The sequence below is a fragment of the Pan paniscus genome, chromosome 8 (assembly GCF_029289425.2).
Source record: "Pan paniscus chromosome 8, NHGRI_mPanPan1-v2.0_pri, whole genome shotgun sequence".
NCBI classification, from domain to species: Eukaryota; Metazoa; Chordata; class Mammalia; order Primates; family Hominidae; genus Pan; species Pan paniscus.
The window spans coordinates 80,712,375-80,731,207 of NC_073257.2; the positions used below are offsets into that span (position 1 = coordinate 80,712,375).

General features: G+C 46.1%; 1 protein-coding gene across 2 annotated transcripts in view; it reads left to right on the top strand.

The window, feature by feature from the left end:
- Window positions 1-518: 518 nt before the first annotated feature.
- The window catches only part of TET1 (tet methylcytosine dioxygenase 1), a 140,568-nt gene continuing 122,253 nt past the window's right edge, over window positions 519-18,833 (top strand). For both annotated transcript variants that reach the window (XM_034930687.3, XM_003846041.5), the window contains exons 1-2: window positions 519-3,434; window positions 14,909-16,944. In XM_034930687.3, coding sequence (XP_034786578.1) covers window positions 15,031-16,944 — 1,914 coding nt within the window. In that variant the 5' untranslated portion in view covers window positions 519-3,434; window positions 14,909-15,030. The remainder of the gene's footprint in view (window positions 3,435-14,908; window positions 16,945-18,833) is intronic.

The following is an 18,833-nucleotide window of genomic DNA, read 5'->3' on the forward strand; positions in this document are numbered from 1 at the left end:
TGAACCTGGGAGGCGAAGGTTGCAGTGAGCCGAGATCGGGCCACTGCACTCCAGCCTGGGCGACGGAGCAAGACTCCATCTCAAAAAAAAAAAACCCAAAAAACAAAACACACACACACACACAATTATTTTAGAAGCACACATGCACTTAGAATCCTTTTAGAAGCACTCATTGGGTTTTTTGTTTGTTTGTTTGTTTTGAGACAGGGTCTTGATCTTTCCTCCAGGCTGACATGCAAGTCATACAATCTTGGCTCACTGCAACCGCCTCCCAGACTCAGGTGATTCTCCCATCTCAGCTTCCCGAGTAGCTGGGAAAACAGGTATGCACCACCATGCCTGGCTAATTTTTATATTTTTAGTAGAGATTTCACTATGTTGCCCAGGCTGGTCTCGATCTCCTGGGTTCAATGATCCTCCCCCCTCTGCCTCCCTAAGTGATGAAATTACAGGCATGAGCCACTGAGCCCTGTGTATTGTGTGTGTGTGTGTGTGTGTGTGTGTGTGTGTTTTTGAGATGGAGTCTTGCTCTGTCACCAGGCTGTAGGCTGGAGTGCAGTGGTGCCATCTCGGCTCACTGCAACCTCTGCCTCCCGGGTTCAAGCGATTCTCCTGCCTCAGCCTCCCGAATAGCTGAGACTGCAGGTGCGCGTCACCACTCCCAGCTAATTTTTGTATTTTTAGTAGAGACTGGGTTTCAACATGTTGGTCATTTTGGTCTTGATCTCTTGACCTTGATCTGCCTGGCTTGGCCTCCCAAAGTGCTGGGATTACAGGTGTAAGCCACTGTGCCCGGCTATTGTTTTTTTTTAATTGCAATCTTCCCCAGCATTTCCCATCCCCTTCCCTGCCTTTTCCCCCCACTTTATCCCGGTGCTATCACTATCTGATACACTATATATTCTGCTCATTTATTTTCTTTATTTTCTGTGCCCCGACTCCTACAACATGATGGAATGCAAGCTCTACAAGGACGGAGGTTTCCTTTTGCTCACTTTTGTTTCCGCAAGTTTGGAACTGTGTCTGGCACTAAGTAGGGACTCAAGGGGAATGAGTGTTACCATGGACATCATTCTATGTAGTTGTATGATTTTCCTATTTCAATACATTTTAAAGTTAATCCAGTTAATTGACAAAAGCCAGGATATTTCTATTTTATGATAGTCCTTTTCCTTTTGTTCTTCATGAAAATTAGATTATGTTGGATTTTTCCTTTTCCTTTTTTTGGGGGCAGGGAGATGGGTCTTGCTGTGGTTGCCCAGGATGGCCTCAAACTCTTGGGCTCAAGCAATCCTCTTGCCTCAGTCTCCCGAGTAGCTGGGATGGTGCGCACTATTATGCCCACCTGAAAGTCAGGATTTTTTTTAAGACAGTGTCTTGCCCTGTCACTCAGGCTGGAGTGCAGTGGCTTTACCAAAGCTCACTGCAACCTGAAACTCCTGGGCTCAAACAGTCCTCCTGCCCCAGCCTCTCAAAGTGTTAGGATTACAGGTGTGTGCCCAGCCTTGAAAATCAAGTTTTATAAGTCAAACTCTCCCTGCATTCCTTTCTTTTTATCTAGGTAGAATGTTTCTAACAAGATTTTAACAAGTAACCTTTTGAAGCATTGACTCAGAAGGGTCAATTTTTGTCCATAAGATTTATTTCACGGAAGGCAGCTATGCTAACCCCTATACCATCAACGGGTCATATAAGATTTATTTCAGGCCTGGTGTGGTGGCTCACATGTATAATCCCAGCACTTTGGGAGGCCAAGGCAGGCAGATCACCTGAGGTCAGGAGTTCGAGACCAGCCTGACCAACAAGGTGAAACCCCATCTCTTCCAAAATAATAATAATAATAATAACATAGCTGGGTGTGGTGGCGCACACCTGTAAGCCGAACTACTCAGGAGGCTGAGGCAGGAGAATTGCTTGAACCCAGGAGCAGAGGTTGCAGTAAGCCGATATCATGCCATTGCACTCCAGCCTGGGCAACAAGAGCGAAACTCCGTCTCAAAAAAAAATTTATTTCAAATGCCACATTTCTGATTTTATTCAGCCAAGGTACTTTGATTGTGCCATTGAAAACACGAGTGCAGTCATCAGTTTGCTCTGCCAGCCTGGAATCTCTGTTCCTTCTGTGTAGGAGGCAAATTTTATTCGTCCTTGTATGCCTACATTGTAGTGCAAGAATACATTTGTATGAATCAATCAGTGAGGAAGGTTAAAAGTTTAGGAATCTTTCCCAGAACAGCCCGGTTATGCTTATGTGTATAAGAATAAAATCTAAGTGCAGAATGGGGGTAGAATGGTGTGAAATGCAATGAGGGACTGAATCCTTTCTCTTCACTTGAAGTTTGACCTGGAAGGAATGAAGTTTCCATGAACAGCATTTTCCTTACCACGGTGACCCCATTAAAATCCTGGATTCCCTTGTCTGTGTCATGACTGCTGGAAGAAGCAATAGCTATCAAACATTTAGAGAAAAATTCAGATGCCCTAGTCAGTCTTAATTCTGGCGTAATGCCACTGGTTATTCCTCCTAATTCGGAAAACTTAGCTCTTCCTGCCCTTTCATTTCTTCATTCATAAAGTGAATACGACCACCACTGAGGTCCAGGGCCAAATAACTAACAGAAATATTATGATGAACTTTGCAGACATCCAGCCCAGAGTCAGGGAACACAGCCCTCATCTGGTTTCTCTCTTTGGTGTTGAGGGCGGTTTTCCGTTGCTGGCGACCTAGACATTGCTCAATGGTGTCATCTCTGACCTGGCACCTTCTTCATACATTTATAAACATGCAATTTAGAGATCCTAAAAACTTTTTCTAGAGCTCCCCTGGGAAAAAATTTAATGACAAAATCTTGACACCTCTCTACGTCTTCGGAGACAGAGAAGTTGAGAGAGGTGGAGAACGAGGGGGAGGGGGAGGGGGTCGAGAGGGAGTCGAGGAGGGATTCCAGCTCCAGTTTGGGTAAATCCAGCTCGCGTTTTGTCTCTCGCTCAACTGTGCAGGGTCCAGCGAAGGCAGAGCCCCAGCTTCACTCCCTGAGGTCTGTCCTGGGGAGACACTGCTGCTCCGGGGGGCTGACCTGGCGGGGAGTGGCCGCGCAGTCTGCTCGGGCGCCGCTTTGTGCGCGCAGCCGCTGGCCCCTCTACTCCCGGGTCTGCCCCCCGGGACACCCCTCTGCCTCGCCCAAGTCATGCAGCCCTACCTGCCTCTCCACTGTGGACCTTTGGGAACCGACTCCTCACCTCGGGGGCTCGGGCCTTGACTGTGCTGGGAGCCGGTAGGCGTCCTCCGCGACCCGCCCGCGCCCCTCGCGCCCGCCGGGGCCCCGGGCTCCAAAGTTGTGGGGACCGGCGCGAGTTGGAAAGTTTGCCCGAGGGCTGGTGCAGGCTTGGAGCTGGGGGCCGTGCGCTGCCCTGGGAGTGTGACCCGGCCAGCGGTGAGTTGGGGCCGGGGCAGAGGGCAGGGGTGCGGGGATCGAGGACTCCGACGCCGAGGCCCGAGGGGGGTCCGGGAGGCGGCGCTCGGCGCGGGCTGGATGTGGCCGGGGCTCTGCGTCCTTGGCTCTCCCGCGGCCGCAGGGGTGGGCTCGTTCCCCGCCTCGACCCCCCACCCCGGGACGCTCGGGGCGCTTTTGTTGCCGGAGATAAACAATGCCCCCGGCCGGAGGTATCGGCCACCCGCCCCGGAGGCCCCGCCACAGCGCCGGGTTGGGGGCAGCGGGGGCGCCTGGGGCTCTGACCCCGGGCTGCGGTGGAAGCGGGGCTGGGGGAGGGCAAGTGTGGCGTGGGGGAGATGGCTGAATATGCCAGCGGTTGGTTCCCTGGCCGCTTTGGGGAGTTGGAGGTCGGGGCGCCTCGGGGTGAGGAGAGGCTAGAGTCTGTGCAAGTTGTGAGTGGGGAGTCCGGGCTGTCCCGTGCTCAAGCGTACCCCCTAAACAAGTTTTCTCCCTCCCCCCAAATATATATGAGAGACAGGTTGGTAGGGAAACGCTTTGGCGCCTGTCTCCCCGAGAGTTTTGGGACGGCAGCTCCAGGGATGAAACGTTTGGAGTGGAGGCAGTGGTGCAGTCTTGCTAGGAGTTGGCTGGGAGTTGTAAGGATCAGGGAAGAAGGGAATAGGGAGTAGAGTGTGTTCTGTCAAAATGGCATTTAAGAAACTCATTTATGAGCACCACTGGGTCGCTGAACGCGCTGGCCTTGCGATCCCATCAGTCCCCGTCTGGCGGGATCCCGGAGCGGGCCCCGAGGGTGGGAGGTGCGCGGAGCTGGGTGCTGGGGCTGCTCGTGCAGCACGTGAGGGGCCTGGTCCTCGCCCTCGGGCGAGGAGGCGGCCGCACAACCTACCGCCCCCAGAGAAAAAATGCTCTCCTCTCTCTCTGTGCTTCCCTCCCTCCCTCTCCCGCGCTCCGGTCCCCCCTCGCTCGCCCCAGGCTCTTGAATATATATATATATATATTCTACAAGAAGTGGTCTGGAAGGGACTGGCCGACGCTGGTAATCTTTCCACGTGAACGAGAAACCCACGCTGGGCATTTCTGATCCACTAAAAACTAAAGTGTTTCCAAAAGAACACTTAAAGCTTCAGCCTCGGAGTCTTTCCCGCGCCCCCAACTCGTCCCTCTCCCAAATTAACCAACCTTTCTGCATACGTCTCTTAGGGTGCCTCTTCCCCTCCGTCCCGGTTCCACTCCTGGGCACTAAACGAGCTGCACAATAAGTCCTAGTAATGACTGGTTTTTGAAGAAATGTTTGAAAAGTGCTGCAAGACCTTGGAGCGAGAACAGGATTAGGTACACAGCCCTGGGCCGGCCGGGTGAGCCGCGCGCGCCACTGGAAGAGCGGCGCTGTATAGCAGCAGCCCCAGGTCTCCCCTGGACCTGAGTGTGCTCGGCGTCCCCACCCCCAATATAAAGTAAAATAAAAGCAATGGTTTAATTAGGCCTCAGAATACGAAAAATATGGAAAAGGCGCTTCTTAACCAGTAAGGGCAACAGTTATTTGGAGCACACTAGGAATTTACGACTACAATTAAACCAGGGGCAGGGGTACGCGTAGATAGGTACGGAAATAAGGAGATTGGTGTGAGTTAATAATCGAAAGACTTAGGTGAATCAAACCAAGAATCAAAAGACTTAGGTGGCTTTTGGTGTGTTTCCGATTTTATCGGTATTGATCATAAGGGTCCCCCTTTTCCCCAATTAAGGGATTTTAATTAGTTTGTCAGTGTGTCTTTAAAGCTAAGTTGTGGTTTCAATTAAATTTCAGAATCAAGATATACGGGAAATGGCAGACAGTGTCCTTTTCTCTTTGCAAAGATGAGGAGTCCAGGCTTACAACTCTGGGACTGCCACTTTCCATTTTAATAAGAGTTAACTATCGCTCTCCGGGCTGGTCTCCCAGAATGGATGAGTGGGAGGGTTGGGTCTCCACTGTCCCTGCCCTTTGTTTCTCTTCCTTCTCCCATCTGATTTGTCTCCCCTCCCCCACCTTCTGAGCGTCCGTATCTTTCCTGCACACTTGATTTCCCCTATCCCCTTGGTCTTTTAGTTTTCGGCCTTTTGATCCCAGTTGCCTTTTTATGTTCTAGCTTTATTACTATAGATGTCGAACCCCTTCCTCAGTTTTTACTATAAGTAATTTTTGCCCTTCCTCAGTTTTTTACTATAAATTTCTTCCCCTTCTTTCGTTTTTGGCCTTTTTTGTTTTCTTTTTGGGCATTTTCTTCCTTCTCTTGCTTTTTCTTCTACTTCCTCCTGTTGTGTGTTATGTCTTTCTTGTCTTCGGAAGGACAGTTCTATGTCCATTCTAACGTCTCCCTTCCCTTTTCTTGGCCCTTTTTCCCCCTTTTTTCCCCCTTCCTCTCTGCAGGGCAGAGGGGTGTTTTACATATGGAAGGAGCCATTGACTAAATGTGCTGGCATTCTAGTGAGTTTCCCTGAACAGCTTTTACATGTGCCGAGGGCTCTCACACTTCCTGTGGTAGAAAACTATCTAGGAACAGCAAGCAGTTGCCTGCCTGCTCTTCCTTTCGAGGTAGAAATTAGTTGCTGGAGGAAACTGAGCCAGGTGCTGCCTTTTTAAAAAAATGTTTTAAATCTTGTTTTTCTCTGCCAAGTGCAAGAGCCTTTAAGTTCTGTAGAGCTGAATGGAGGGACTATGAAATCAGTCTCTTGCAACTAGCTCTATGTATGCAAATACCACGTTTTTGGCCACTGCTGGTAGTGGGAAGAATTGAAATATGACTTTAATTTAACATGCAGGCTGGATTGTTACATCAGTTAAGCATTTTTGCCCAGAGGATTTTGGGGGAATCCAGAAAAAGGACGGATATAGTTGGGAAGAGGATCTTTCTGACATGTTGCTGTCAATACTGGCTTTTTTGTTTGTTTTTTGAGACGGAGTCTCGCTCTGTCTCCCAGGCTAGAGTGCAGTGGCATGATCTTGGCTTACTACAACCTCTGCCTCCGGGGTTCAAGCAGTTCTCCTGCCTCAGCCTCCCAAGTAGCTGGGATTACAGGCGTGTGCCACCACACCTGGCTAATTTTTGTATTTTTAGTAGAGATGGGGTTTTACTATGTTGGCCAGGCTGGTCTCAAACTCCTGACCTGAGGTGATCTGCCTGCCTCGGCCTCCCAAAATGCTTAGATTACAAGCAAGAACCACCGCACCAGCCAGTTCTTTGCAGAAAACCCTTACACTTTAAGAAGCCAGCTTTTCATTCTCTAAGCAAGGTAATTATTTTTAAAATTTAGTTGGGTTATTATCTCCTAGCCTATAATTTTGGATTGCATACTCTGTAGTTCCCTTGTCATAAAGACATTTTAGGGGGGAAAATGTTCTATTGTTTTCTTTTTTTTTTTTTTCAGAGTCTCACTCTGTTGCCCAGGCTGGAGTGTAGTGGTGTGATCTCCGCTCACTGCAACCTTCATCTCCTGGGTTCAAGTGATTCTCCTTCCTCAGCTTCCCCAGTAGCTAGGATTACGGGCATGCGCTACCATGCCCGGCTAATTTTTGTATTTTTGGTAGAGATGGGGATTCACCATGTTGGCCAGGCTGGTTTCGAACTCCTGACCTCAAGTGATCCACCTGCCTCAGCTTCCCAAAGTGCTGGGATTATAGGTGTGAGCCACCACGCCTGGCCAAAAATTATTCTGTTGTTGTTTAGGGCGTCTTGGTGCTCTCTGGTGAAAAGATCTGTTGATTGAGTAATGTTTTACATCCCAGAAATGGTTTTTTGTTTTTCCCTTCCATGACAGTAAGAACTCACAGGATGGTGTCCATTAATTGCACATGATTCCCTTCTTGGCCAGTGATATATGCTTAATAACAGGATCTCCAGTCTTATTTTCTTCTCATATCATGTTATCATGTAGCTATCTCTGCAGCACTTTCACTGACTCTTGAAGACATTCCAGGTTAGAATAAAAGTAACTTTCTCATGCCTGTAATCCCAGTGTTTTGGGAGGCTGAGGCAGGAGGATCACTTGAGGCTAGGAGTTCAAGACCAGTCTGGGCAACATAGTGAGATCACCCTTGATCCTCATCTCTACAAAAAATAAAAAGAACTTAGCCAGGCATGGTGGCCTGTGCTTGTAATTCCCGCTACTGGGGTGGCTGAGATGGGAGGATCACTTGAGTCTAGGAGTTTAAGGCTATAGTTAGCGATGATCACAGCACTGCACTCCAGCCTGGGCAACAGAGCAAGACCTGTCTCAAAAAAACAAAACAAACCTGATATTGAGAAACATTGAAATATCAGTTTTTATCAGAAATGAAAAATGGAAGTAGAATTAGGGAAGAGTGTACACGGGAGAGATTTGACTGCTGGAAATATTTTAGTTCATCTGAGTGGTAGGATCTGAGTATTTATTTGAAAATACACATTTTTTCTGGACATGGTGGCCCACACCTGTAGTCCTAGCACTTTAAGAGGCTCAGGAGGGCAGATGACTTGAAGCTAGGAGTTTGAGAGTGGCCTGGGCAGCATAGTGAGACTACCCTGTCTTTACAAAAGAAAGAAAAAATTAGCCTGGTGTGGTGGCACGTGCCTGTAGTGCCAGCTACTTGGGAAGCTGAGGTGGGAGGATCACTTAAGCCCAGGAGGTCAAGGCTACAGTGAGCCTTGATATACCTGAGCGACAGAGCAAGACCCTGTTTAAAAAAAAAAAAAAAAAAATATATATATATATATATATATATGCACACAGACACACACACATTTTTGTATGAATTGAATAATCTATGACAGAAGCACTAAAAATGGAAGCAGAGCATTTAATAATGTTTACAAAAAAGAAATTAATTTCTGGAGGTCTTTGAGGTAATTCCATATTTAAATGTGGACCTATTTAATGGAGTGGACTACATTCTCTTCCCCCTGCCTCCACAAATTTCAGGATAAGCTTACTGCCCCTACTCCGTGAGTTCGGCTCTTGGGACAACTTAGTTTGTCACAAAAGAAGTTTATGTTTCAATAGTGGAGCCATGAGTGATAAAAATCAGGGTCTTGTGGGAGTCCTTATTTTGTTTCTGGTTGTCTCTGTTTCTTTGGCTGGGTGGCACCCAGTGGTTTTCTCCCCTGCAGTTGGGTTTTTCAGGGGTCATTGGCCTCTTTCATGATCTCATAAAAAGGCTGTTACCATTTAAAGAGGCCACATCTTCGCAATCCATGTTGTTCATACCTTTTCTATTTCCTTGACAGGCTGTTTTTTAGGAGATAGGGTTTGAATGATAAAGATTATCTTAATTACAAGTCTGAATTTCTAAAGCACTTCAATTTAAAAATATGAAAGAATATAGGAGAGACAGAAATCAATTTGTAAACCACTTTCAAAGCAGATCCCATGACACCCTCTGGCATACCCAGATTACTTGCCTACATATATGAATTTTAATTTTTGTGGCTGATTTGCAATGACTAGATTATATACTCCTAATAATTTTTTAGCAGTATAATCTTGATACAAGAGAGAAAGCATGCTTTTAATGATATCGTTGAATTTCAAGAGATTAAAATGAATTGCTTTTTGTAATGAAAATGCATCCTGATGAAGGTATTTGTTGACTTTTTGGAAATTGGAATTGGAATGTCTTGTTTTCTGAAAATCTTGTACAAAAAGCAGTGGTCTTTGGAGAAAATATCTTTCAGTTTCTCACAGCCAAAGACTGAATTACTGCAAGCCAAAACTTTTTTTTTTTTGGAAGAAGGGGAAAGCAGTAAGCTTAGATGCCAAGAATTCAAGTGAAGTATTCTCTGGCCTAGTGTTTGTATTTAGTACAGATTTATCAAAATGTTATTTTTTGTGTATTTGATGTTATCACTAATGTCTATTTTAAAAGTCTTAAAGACACATTACATTGACTAAATGTAGTGTGCTCTGGGAATTCTTGTGTGTATAACCTACGTAGTGTGTAAGGTGGGAACAGAACCAAAAGGAGATCTTGTTCTGGAGAATATAGCAAACTCTGGGTTAAACTGGTTCCATAATAATGATAACTACCACTTATTTTCTCTCTCTTTTTTTTTTTTTTTTTGGATTTTAGAGTTGCAAACAGGCTTTTTTTTTTTTAGCTCCTATTTATGAAACACCTATCATGCGCCAGCCCTGTGCTAAGCCTTTACACATATTATTTCGTTTTATTCTCATGATAACCCAATGAGGTCAATACTATTAGGTTTACTTTTGTATTAAACATGAAGAAACATAGGTATAAAGATACCAAGAAACTTGTCACAATCTACTAATATTTATGAACTGAAAACTGAACCCAGGTCAGCCTACTTCCAATGTCCATCTTTTTACTCTGCTACCCATGTCCCCTGACACTCAAACCACAGATACCACAAGATGAAACCAGTGCCACTAGTTTTTTCCTGTGGGAGCCCATTGAAACCTCAAAACTACCTCATTTTAGATGAAGGAACATGGACTCAGTTAAGTAGTTCTCTGAAGGACACAGAGCTGGCGATCACAGATTCAAACCCAGGACTTTTTGGTGTGAGATCATCTCTAGACATGAAACTAAACAGTGGGTCCTAGGATTACCTAGGTCAGATCAGTAATTTTTAAACAGATTGAACCCGGGAGGGTTCAAGTGATTCTCCTGCCTCAGCCTCCCAAGTAGCTGGGATTACAGGCATATACCACCACGCCCGGCTAATTTTGTATTTTTAGTAGAGACGGGATTTCTCCATGTTGGTCACGCTGGTCTCGAACTCCCGACCTCAGGTGATCCACCCGTCTCCGCCTCCAATAGTGCTGGGATTACAGGCATGAGCCACTGTGCTTGGCCAGGTTTATTTTTTTTTAATCTATTTTTAATTTTTCTCAGACATTGGGAGGCTGAGGCGGGTAGATCACCTGAGGTCAGGAATTGGAGACCAGCCTGCTCAACATGCCAAGATCGTGCCATTGAACTCCAGCCTGGGCAATAAGAGTGAAACTCCATCTTAAAAATTAAAAAAAAAAAATCATAGAATCAAGACCGTGACAACAGAAAATTAAGACTAGTTGTCATTTGAGACCATTCGTGAGAACACATGGTTCTCACAATGAGAACAAATGGTTACCAACAACCATTTTCCTACACCATGAGACGGAGTTCCTACACCATGAGACGGAGGCTGGAGTGCAATGGCGCGATCTTGGCTCACCGCAACTTCCGTCTCCCAGGTTCAAGCGATTCTCCTGCCTCAGCCTCCTGAGTAGGTGGGATTACAGGCATGCACCACCATGCCTGACTAATTTTGTATTTTTAGTAGAGACAGAATTTCTCCATGTTGGTCAAGCTGCTCTCGAACTCCCAACCTCAGGTGATCCACCCACCTTGGCCTCCCAAAGTACTGGGATTACAGGCGTGAGCCACTGCACTGCGCCCAGCCTTTGGGATTACAGGTGTGAGCCACCGCGCCCAGTCTTTTTTTTTTTTTTTGAGATGGCATTTCACTCTTGTCACCCAGGCTGGAGTGCAATGGTGCGATCTTGGCTCCCTGCAACCTCCACCTCTCTGGTTCAAGCGATTCTCATGCCTCAGCCTCCCGAGTAGCTGGGATTACAGGCGCCCACCACCACGCCCAGCTACTTTTTGTATTTTTAGTAGAGACAGGGTTTCACCATGTTGGCCAGGCTGGTCTCGAACTCCTGACCTCAGGTGATCTGTCCACCTCAGGTGATCTGTGCACCTCAGCCTCCCAAAGTGCTGGGATTACAGGTGTGAGCCACAGTGCCAGGCCGATTCTGTGATCTTGAGAGAGACTGTTGATATCCTACTATAGTGAGCTTTGCTTTTGCTTAGAGCTTCATCTTATTTTGGGTCTGGGTAGGCAATCTGAAAAGACCCGGGTCAAAACCCAGAGTCAAGTGGCGAGACTCCATCTCCACAAAAATTAAATATTTAGACTGGCGTGGTGGCACATGCCTGTGGTCCCAGCTATTCGGGCAGCTGAGGTGGGAGGATTGCTTGAACCCAGGAGGTTGAGGCTGTAGTGAGCTGAGTTAGCACTACTGCACTCCAGTCCAGGTGACAGAGTGAGACCCTGTCTCAAAAAAAAAAGAAAAAGAAAAAGACTTGTGGGATCTTGTAGAAGGGATTTTAGAACCAGCAGTCTTTGGATTGAGTCAGGAGAAAGAAAAGAGGGACATTTCTGGGTTTGGGCAGTGTCCACCACAATGCCTTCCTTAGACATAGCAGGTACTCAACAGATGTATTGGACCTGTGAGTCTTATTTGTAAACTAATTTGTCAATACTGTCTCCTGAGATTTTATGCTGTTTTGGTGTGCATGTGAAAAGCTCAAAATTTGTGGATTGTTAATTGGAATGTGGTAGGAATACTGTTGGATCTCCAGGCAGGAGAGTTTCTTTTTTTTTTTTTTTTTTTTGAGATGGAGTCTAGCTCTGTCACCCACAGGCTGGAGTGCAGTGGTGCAATCTCGGCTCACTGCAAGCTCTGCCTCCCGGGTTCACGCCATTCTCCTGCCTCAGCTTCCCAAGTAGTTGGGACTACAGGTGCCCGCCACCAGGCCCGGCTAATATTTTTTGTATTTTTAGTAGAGATGGGGTTTCACCGTGTTAGCCAGGATGGTCTCGATCTCCTGACCTCGTGATCCGCCCACCTCGGCCTCCCAAAGTGCTGGGATTACAGGCGTGAATCACCACGCCTGGCCAGTTTCTTACCTTATATGAGCCTCTTCTTCCTCTGGTTTAACCAGCTTTACTGTCAAACAGATGATACTTCTCCCAGTATAGGGATATGCTCAGGAAAGAGATAATTTTTAAAGTATCCAAATTTGTAAAGATTGGGATTTAAGCTTTAAAACACATATAATGGCTAGGCATGCTGGTTCACACCCGTAATCTCCGCACTTTGGGAGGCGGGGAGGATTGCTTGGGGCCAGGAGTTCAAGGTTACAGTGAGGTATGATCATGTGCACTGCAGCCTGGGCAACAGGGAGACCTGTTTCAAAAAAATAATAATAATAAATAAATTAATTAAAAATGCATGAAACTACAAGGGATGTGGTTTCTAATGTAGAGAAAACCCCATGCTTACCTTATTTGAGGAACTTCATCAACTTAAATCATTTGTTGTAGCAATTAAAGAAGCTTTATAGTGAATCTAAGGTTTAAAGGATACTTTAGTATTTTTTCCTTTTTAAAATAATTTCAACTCTTTTAGGTTCAGGGGGTACATGTGCAGGTTTGTTACATGGGAATATTGTGTGGTACTGTGGTTTGGGGTGCAATTGGTCCTGTCACCCAGGTAGTGAACATAGTACCCAAAAGTTTTTCTTTTTTTTTCTTTTTTTTGAGATGGAGTCTTGCTCTGTCACCTAGGCTGGAGTGCCATGGTGCGATCTTAGCTCACTGCAACCTCTGCCTCCCTGGTTCAAGTGATTCTCCTGCCTCAGCCTCCGGAGTAGCTGGGATTACAGGCACCTGCCACCATGCCCGGCTAATTTTTGTATTTTTGGTAGAGACGGGGTTTCACCATGTTGGCCAGGCTGGTCTCAAACTCCTGACCTCAGGTGATCCACCTGCCTCGGCCTCCCAAAGTGCTGGGATTACAGGCATTAGCCACCACGCCCAGCCAGTACCGGATAGTTTTTCAACCCTTGTCTCCATCCCTCCCTCCTTCTCTAGTAGTCTCCAGTGTCTATTATGGCCATCTTTATGTCCATGAGTACCTGATAAGTGAGAACATCAGATATTTGGTTTTCTGTCCCTGCATTAATTCACTTGGGATACTTTAGTACTTTCTGTGTTGATTATATTTTTCTTTTGCAGTAAACAATTCTCAGTTCCATGATTTTAATTATTTTTAATTTTTTTTTTTGAGACGGAGTCTTCCTCTGTCACCCAGGCTGGAGTGCAGTGGCGTGATCTTGGCTCACTTCAAGCTCCGCCTCCCGGGTTCACGCCATTCTCCTGCCTCAGCCTCCTGAGTAGCTGGGACTACGGGCACCCGCCGCCACGCCCAGCTAATTTTTTTTTGTATTTTTAGTAAAGACGGGGTTTCACCGTGTTAGGCAGGATGGTCTCGATCTCCTGACATCCTGATCTGCCTGCCTCAGCCTTCCAAAGTGCTGGGATTACAGGTGTGAACCACCGCGCCTGGCCTAATTATTTTTAAATTTTTGTCATTTTCTATTTTTGTTATTTTATTTTATTTATTTTATTTTATTATTATTTTTCTGAGATGGAGTCTCACTGTGTCACCCAGGCTGGAGTGCAATGGTGCAATCTCGGCTCACTGCAACCTCCGTCTCCTGGGTTCAAGAGATTCTCCTGCCTTAGCCTCCTGAGTAGCTGGGATTACAGGCGCCTGCCACCACGTCTGGCTAATTTTTGTATTTTCGTAGAGACAGGGTTTTGACACGTTGGCCAGGCTGGTCTCGAACTTCTGATCTCAGGTGACCCACCCACCTCGGCCTCCCAAAGTGCTGGGATTACAGGCATGAGCCACCACGCCCAGCCCTGTTATTTTATTTTATTTCATTTTATTTTTTGAGATGGAGTCTCACTCTGTCACCCAGGCTGGAGTGCAATGGCGCAATCTCGGCTCACCGCAACCTCTGCCTCCTGGGTTCAAGTGATTCTCCTGCTTCAGCCTCCTGAGTAGTTGAGATTATAGGTGTGCACCACCACACTCAGCTAATTTTTTTTTTTTTTTTTTTTTTTTGGCCAGGCTAGTCTGAAACTCCTGACCACCTCAGCCTCCCAAAGTGCTAGGATTACAGGCGTGAGCCACTGCGCCCGGCAATTTTTGTATTTTTAGTAGAGATGGGGTTTCACCATGTTGGCCAGGCTGGTCTCAAACTCCTGACCTCATGATCCACCTGCCTTGGCCTCCCAAAGTGCTGGGATTACAGGCATGAGCCACCGTGCCTGGCCACTGTTTTTATGAGTTGAAGTCTGCCTATGTAGCCCAAGCTGGTCTTGAACTCCTGGCCTCAAGTCATCTTCCTGCCTCAGTCTCCTAAAATGCTGGGATCACAGGCATGAAACACTGCTCCTGGTCCTTACTTTTAACTGGCCGGGCACGCTGGTTCACACCTGTAATCCCAGCACTAGGGGAGGCCAAGGTGGGTGGATGGCTTGAGCCCAGTTAGAGACCAGCCAGGGCAACATGGCAAAAACATGTCTCTACAAAAAATACAAAAATTAGCCAGGTGTGATGGTGTGAGCCTGCAGTCCTAGCTACTTGGGGGGCTGAAGTGGGAAGATTGCTTGAGCCTGGGTAGGTCCAGGCTGTGCTGAGCAGTGATCATGCCTCTGCACTCCAGCCTGGGCAACAGAATGAGACCCTGTCTCAAAAAAATAAAATAAAACAATTAGTAGTGAATATTCTATTTCAAATAGGGGAATGCATAGGAAAAAGACTCACTTCAGTGTATTCTGTTGTTATTTCAGACCAAAACCTTGTGTGACTGAGCTGAAGAGCAGTGCATCCAGATTCTCCTCAGAAGTGAGACTTTCCAAAGGACCAATGACTCTGTTTCCTGTGCCCTTTCATTTTTTCCTACTCTGTAGCTATGTCTCGATCCCGCCATGCAAGGCCTTCCAGATTAGTCAGGAAGGAAGATGTAAACAAAAAAAAGAAAAACAGCCAACTACGAAAGACAACCAAGGGAGCCAACAAAAATGTGGCATCAGTCAAGACTTTAAGCCCTGGAAAATTAAAGCAATTAATTCAAGAAAGAGATGTTAAGAAAAAAACAGAACCTAAACCACCCATGCCAGTCAGAAGCCTTCTGACAAGAGCTGGAGCAGCACGCATGAATTTGGATAGGACTGAGGTTCTTTTTCAGAACCCAGAGTCCTTAACCTGCAATGGGTTTACAATGGCGCTACGAAGCACCTCTCTTAGCAGGCGACTCTCCCAACCCCCACTGGTCATAGCCAAATCCAAAAAGGTTCCACTTTCTAAGGGTTCAGAAAAGCAACATGATTGTGATTATAAGATACTCCCTGATTTGGGAGTAAAGCACTCAGAAAATGATTCGGTTCCAATGCAAGACACCCAAGTCCTTCCTGATATAGAGACTCTAATTGGTGTACAAAATCCCTCTTTACTTAAAGGTAAGAGCCAAGAGACAACTCAGTTTTGGTCCCAAAGAGTTGAGGATTCCAAGATCAATATCCCTACCCACAGTGGCCCTGCAGCTGAGATCCTTCCTGGGCCACTGGAAGGGACACGCTGTGGTGAAGGACTATTCTCTGAAGAGACATTGAATGATACCAGTGGTTCCCCAAAAATGTTTGCTCAGGACACAGTGTGTGCTCCTTTTCCCCAAAGAGCAACCCCCAAAGTTACCTCTCAAGGAAACCCCAGCATTCAGTTAGAAGAGTTGGGTTCACGAGTAGAATCTCTTAAGTTATCTGATTCTTACCTGGATCCCATTAAAAGTGAACATGATTGCTACCCCACCTCCAGTCTTAATAAGGTTATACCTGACTTGAACCTTAGAAACTGCTTGGCTCTTGGTGGGTCTACGTCTCCTACCTCTGTAATAAAATTCCTCTTGGCAGGCTCAAAACAAGCGACCCTTGGTGCTAAACCAGATCATCAAGAGGCCTTCGAAGCTACTGCAAATCAACAGGAAGTTTCTGATACCACCTCTTTCCTAGGACAGGCCTTTGGTGCTATCCCACATCAATGGGAACTTCCTGGTGCTGACCCAGTTCATGGTGAGGCCCTGGGTGAGACCCCAGATCTACCAGAGATTCCTGGTGCTATTCCAGTCCAAGGAGAGGTCTTTGGTACTATTTTAGACCAACAAGAAACTCTTGGTATGAGTGGGAGTGTTGTCCCAGACTTGCCTGTCTTCCTTCCTGTTCCTCCAAATCCAATTGCTACCTTTAATGCTCCTTCCAAATGGCCTGAGCCCCAAAGCACTGTCTCATATGGACTTGCAGTCCAGGGTGCTATACAGATTTTGCCTTTGGGCTCAGGACACACTCCTCAATCATCATCAAACTCAGAGAAAAATTCATTACCTCCAGTAATGGCTATAAGCAATGTAGAAAATGAGAAGCAGGTTCATATAAGCTTCCTGCCAGCTAACACTCAGGGGTTCCCATTAGCCCCTGAGAGAGGACTCTTCCATGCTTCACTGGGTGTAGCCCAACTCTCTCAGGCTGGTCCTAGCAAATCAGACAGAGGGAGCTCCCACGTCAGTGTAACCAGCACAGTTCATGTTGTCAACACCACAGTGGTGACTATGCCAGTGCCAATGGTCAGTACCTCCTCTTCTTCCTATACCACTTTGCTACCGACTTTGGAAAAGAAGAAAAGAAAGCGATGTGGGGTCTGTGAACCCTGCCAGCAGAAGACCAACTGTGGTGAATGTACTTACTGCAAGAACAGAAAGAACAGCCATCAGATCTGTAAGAAAAGAAAATGTGAGGAGCTGAAAAAGAAACCATCTGTTGTTGTGCCTCTGGAGGTAAGCAAACAGTCAAGGGGCTGGGAGACAGCTGACACTTGGTATAGTGATCTATATGCAGAGACACTTCTAGTGTCTCTAGTGTCTCTATGTAATAGTGAATTGCTTCACTATTACATATTTTTACTTTGGTACAATGTTACTTTAAGTTATCCATAAAAGAATTCCTGGACCTACCTGAAGTATGTCTTGTGCAGTGATGCCTTAGCTAGCTTATTTTTAGAATTTGTCCCAGAAAACTAGAACATACAGTTTTTTTCTCATTACAGGATTTGATGGAAACGTAGAGAAATTGTATGAAATGTGGTTTTGCAGAGTTTTCCCCTATGCCTCTTTTGGCTAGTTGCATGTCTTTTTTGGCAGTCACAGATTTAAAAATTAAGAGTGGAACAAATTCATTAACTCCATAGCAGCCTGAAAAACCAGAGGAATTAAACATCTTTCCTTTTGAAAGAACACAGTTGCATCCCTAATCTTGAAACTTTGTTTTGGAGACATAGCAATAATACAGCTTTTGTCTCAACTTTTGGTGAGTGATTTCTACCTGCTCTACCAACCTCATAGGGTTGTTGGGATTAAAGGAAAATGGCTTGTAAACTCCAAAGTGATACACAAACATTAGTTCTTATTATAGTTTATGAACCTAAGGTAGTTAAAGGATCTGTTGATTTAGAATTTATTTAAAAACTTTTAGGGAGCTTGGTTAAAACCCAGTATTGCTTTTTCGGCCTTTTGAAACACCTGTCAAATATGATGTTTTGTGATTTTTAGATCATGCATTAAAGTTATGTTTATTACATCTACTATGAATGCAGGTATGATAGAATAGATGGACTTAGAAGTATTGTAGGCCTGGTGTGGTGGCTTACGCCTGTAATCCCAACACTTTGAAAGGCCGAGGCGGGCAGATCACCTGAGGTCAGGAGTTTGGGACGAGCCTGGCTGACGTGGTGAAACCCCATCTCTACTAAAAACACAAAAATTAGCTGGGCGTGGTGGCGGGTGCCTGTAATCCCAGCTACTCTGGAGGCTGAGGCAGGAAAATCACTTGAACCCAGGAGGTAGAGGTTACAGTGAGCCAAGATTGCGCCATTGCATTCCAGCCTAGGCCACAAGAGCGAAACTCTGTCTCAAAAATAAATAAATAAATAAATAAATAAATAAATAAAGTATTGTGGTTGGGCATGGTGATTTACACCTGTAATCCCAGGGCTTTGGGAGGCCAAGGTGGCGGATCACTTGAGGTCAGGAGTTCGAGACCAACATGGGGTGAAACCCCATCTCTACTAAAAATACAAAATTAGCCGGGCATAGTGGTGCACACTGGTAGTCCCAGCTACTCAGGAGGCTGAGGCAGTAGAATCGCTTGAACCCGGGAGGCAGAGGTTTCAGTGAGACGTCATCGTGCCACTGCACTACAGCCTGGACAACAAGAGTGAAACTCCATCTCAAATAAATAAATAAATAAATAAATAAATAAATAGGCCGGGCGCGGTGGCTCACACCTGTAATCCCAGTACTTTGGGAGGCCGAGGCGGGCCGATCACAAGGTCAGGAGATCGAGACCATCCTGGCTAACACGGTGAAACCCCATCTCTACTAAAAATACAAAAATTAGCCGGGCGTGACAGCATGCGCCTGCAGTCCCAGCTGCTGGGGAGGCTGAGGCAGGAGAATGGCGTGAACCTGGGAGGCGGAGCTTGCAGTGAGCCGAGATTGTACCACTGCACTCCAGCCTGGGTGACAGAGTGAGACTCCATCTCAAAAAAAAAAAAAAAAAATTAAATAAATAAATAAATGAATAAATAAAAGTGTTGTGAGGCTGGTCATGGTGGCTCACACCTGTAATCTCAGAACTTTGGGAGGCTGAGGTGGACAGATCACTTGAG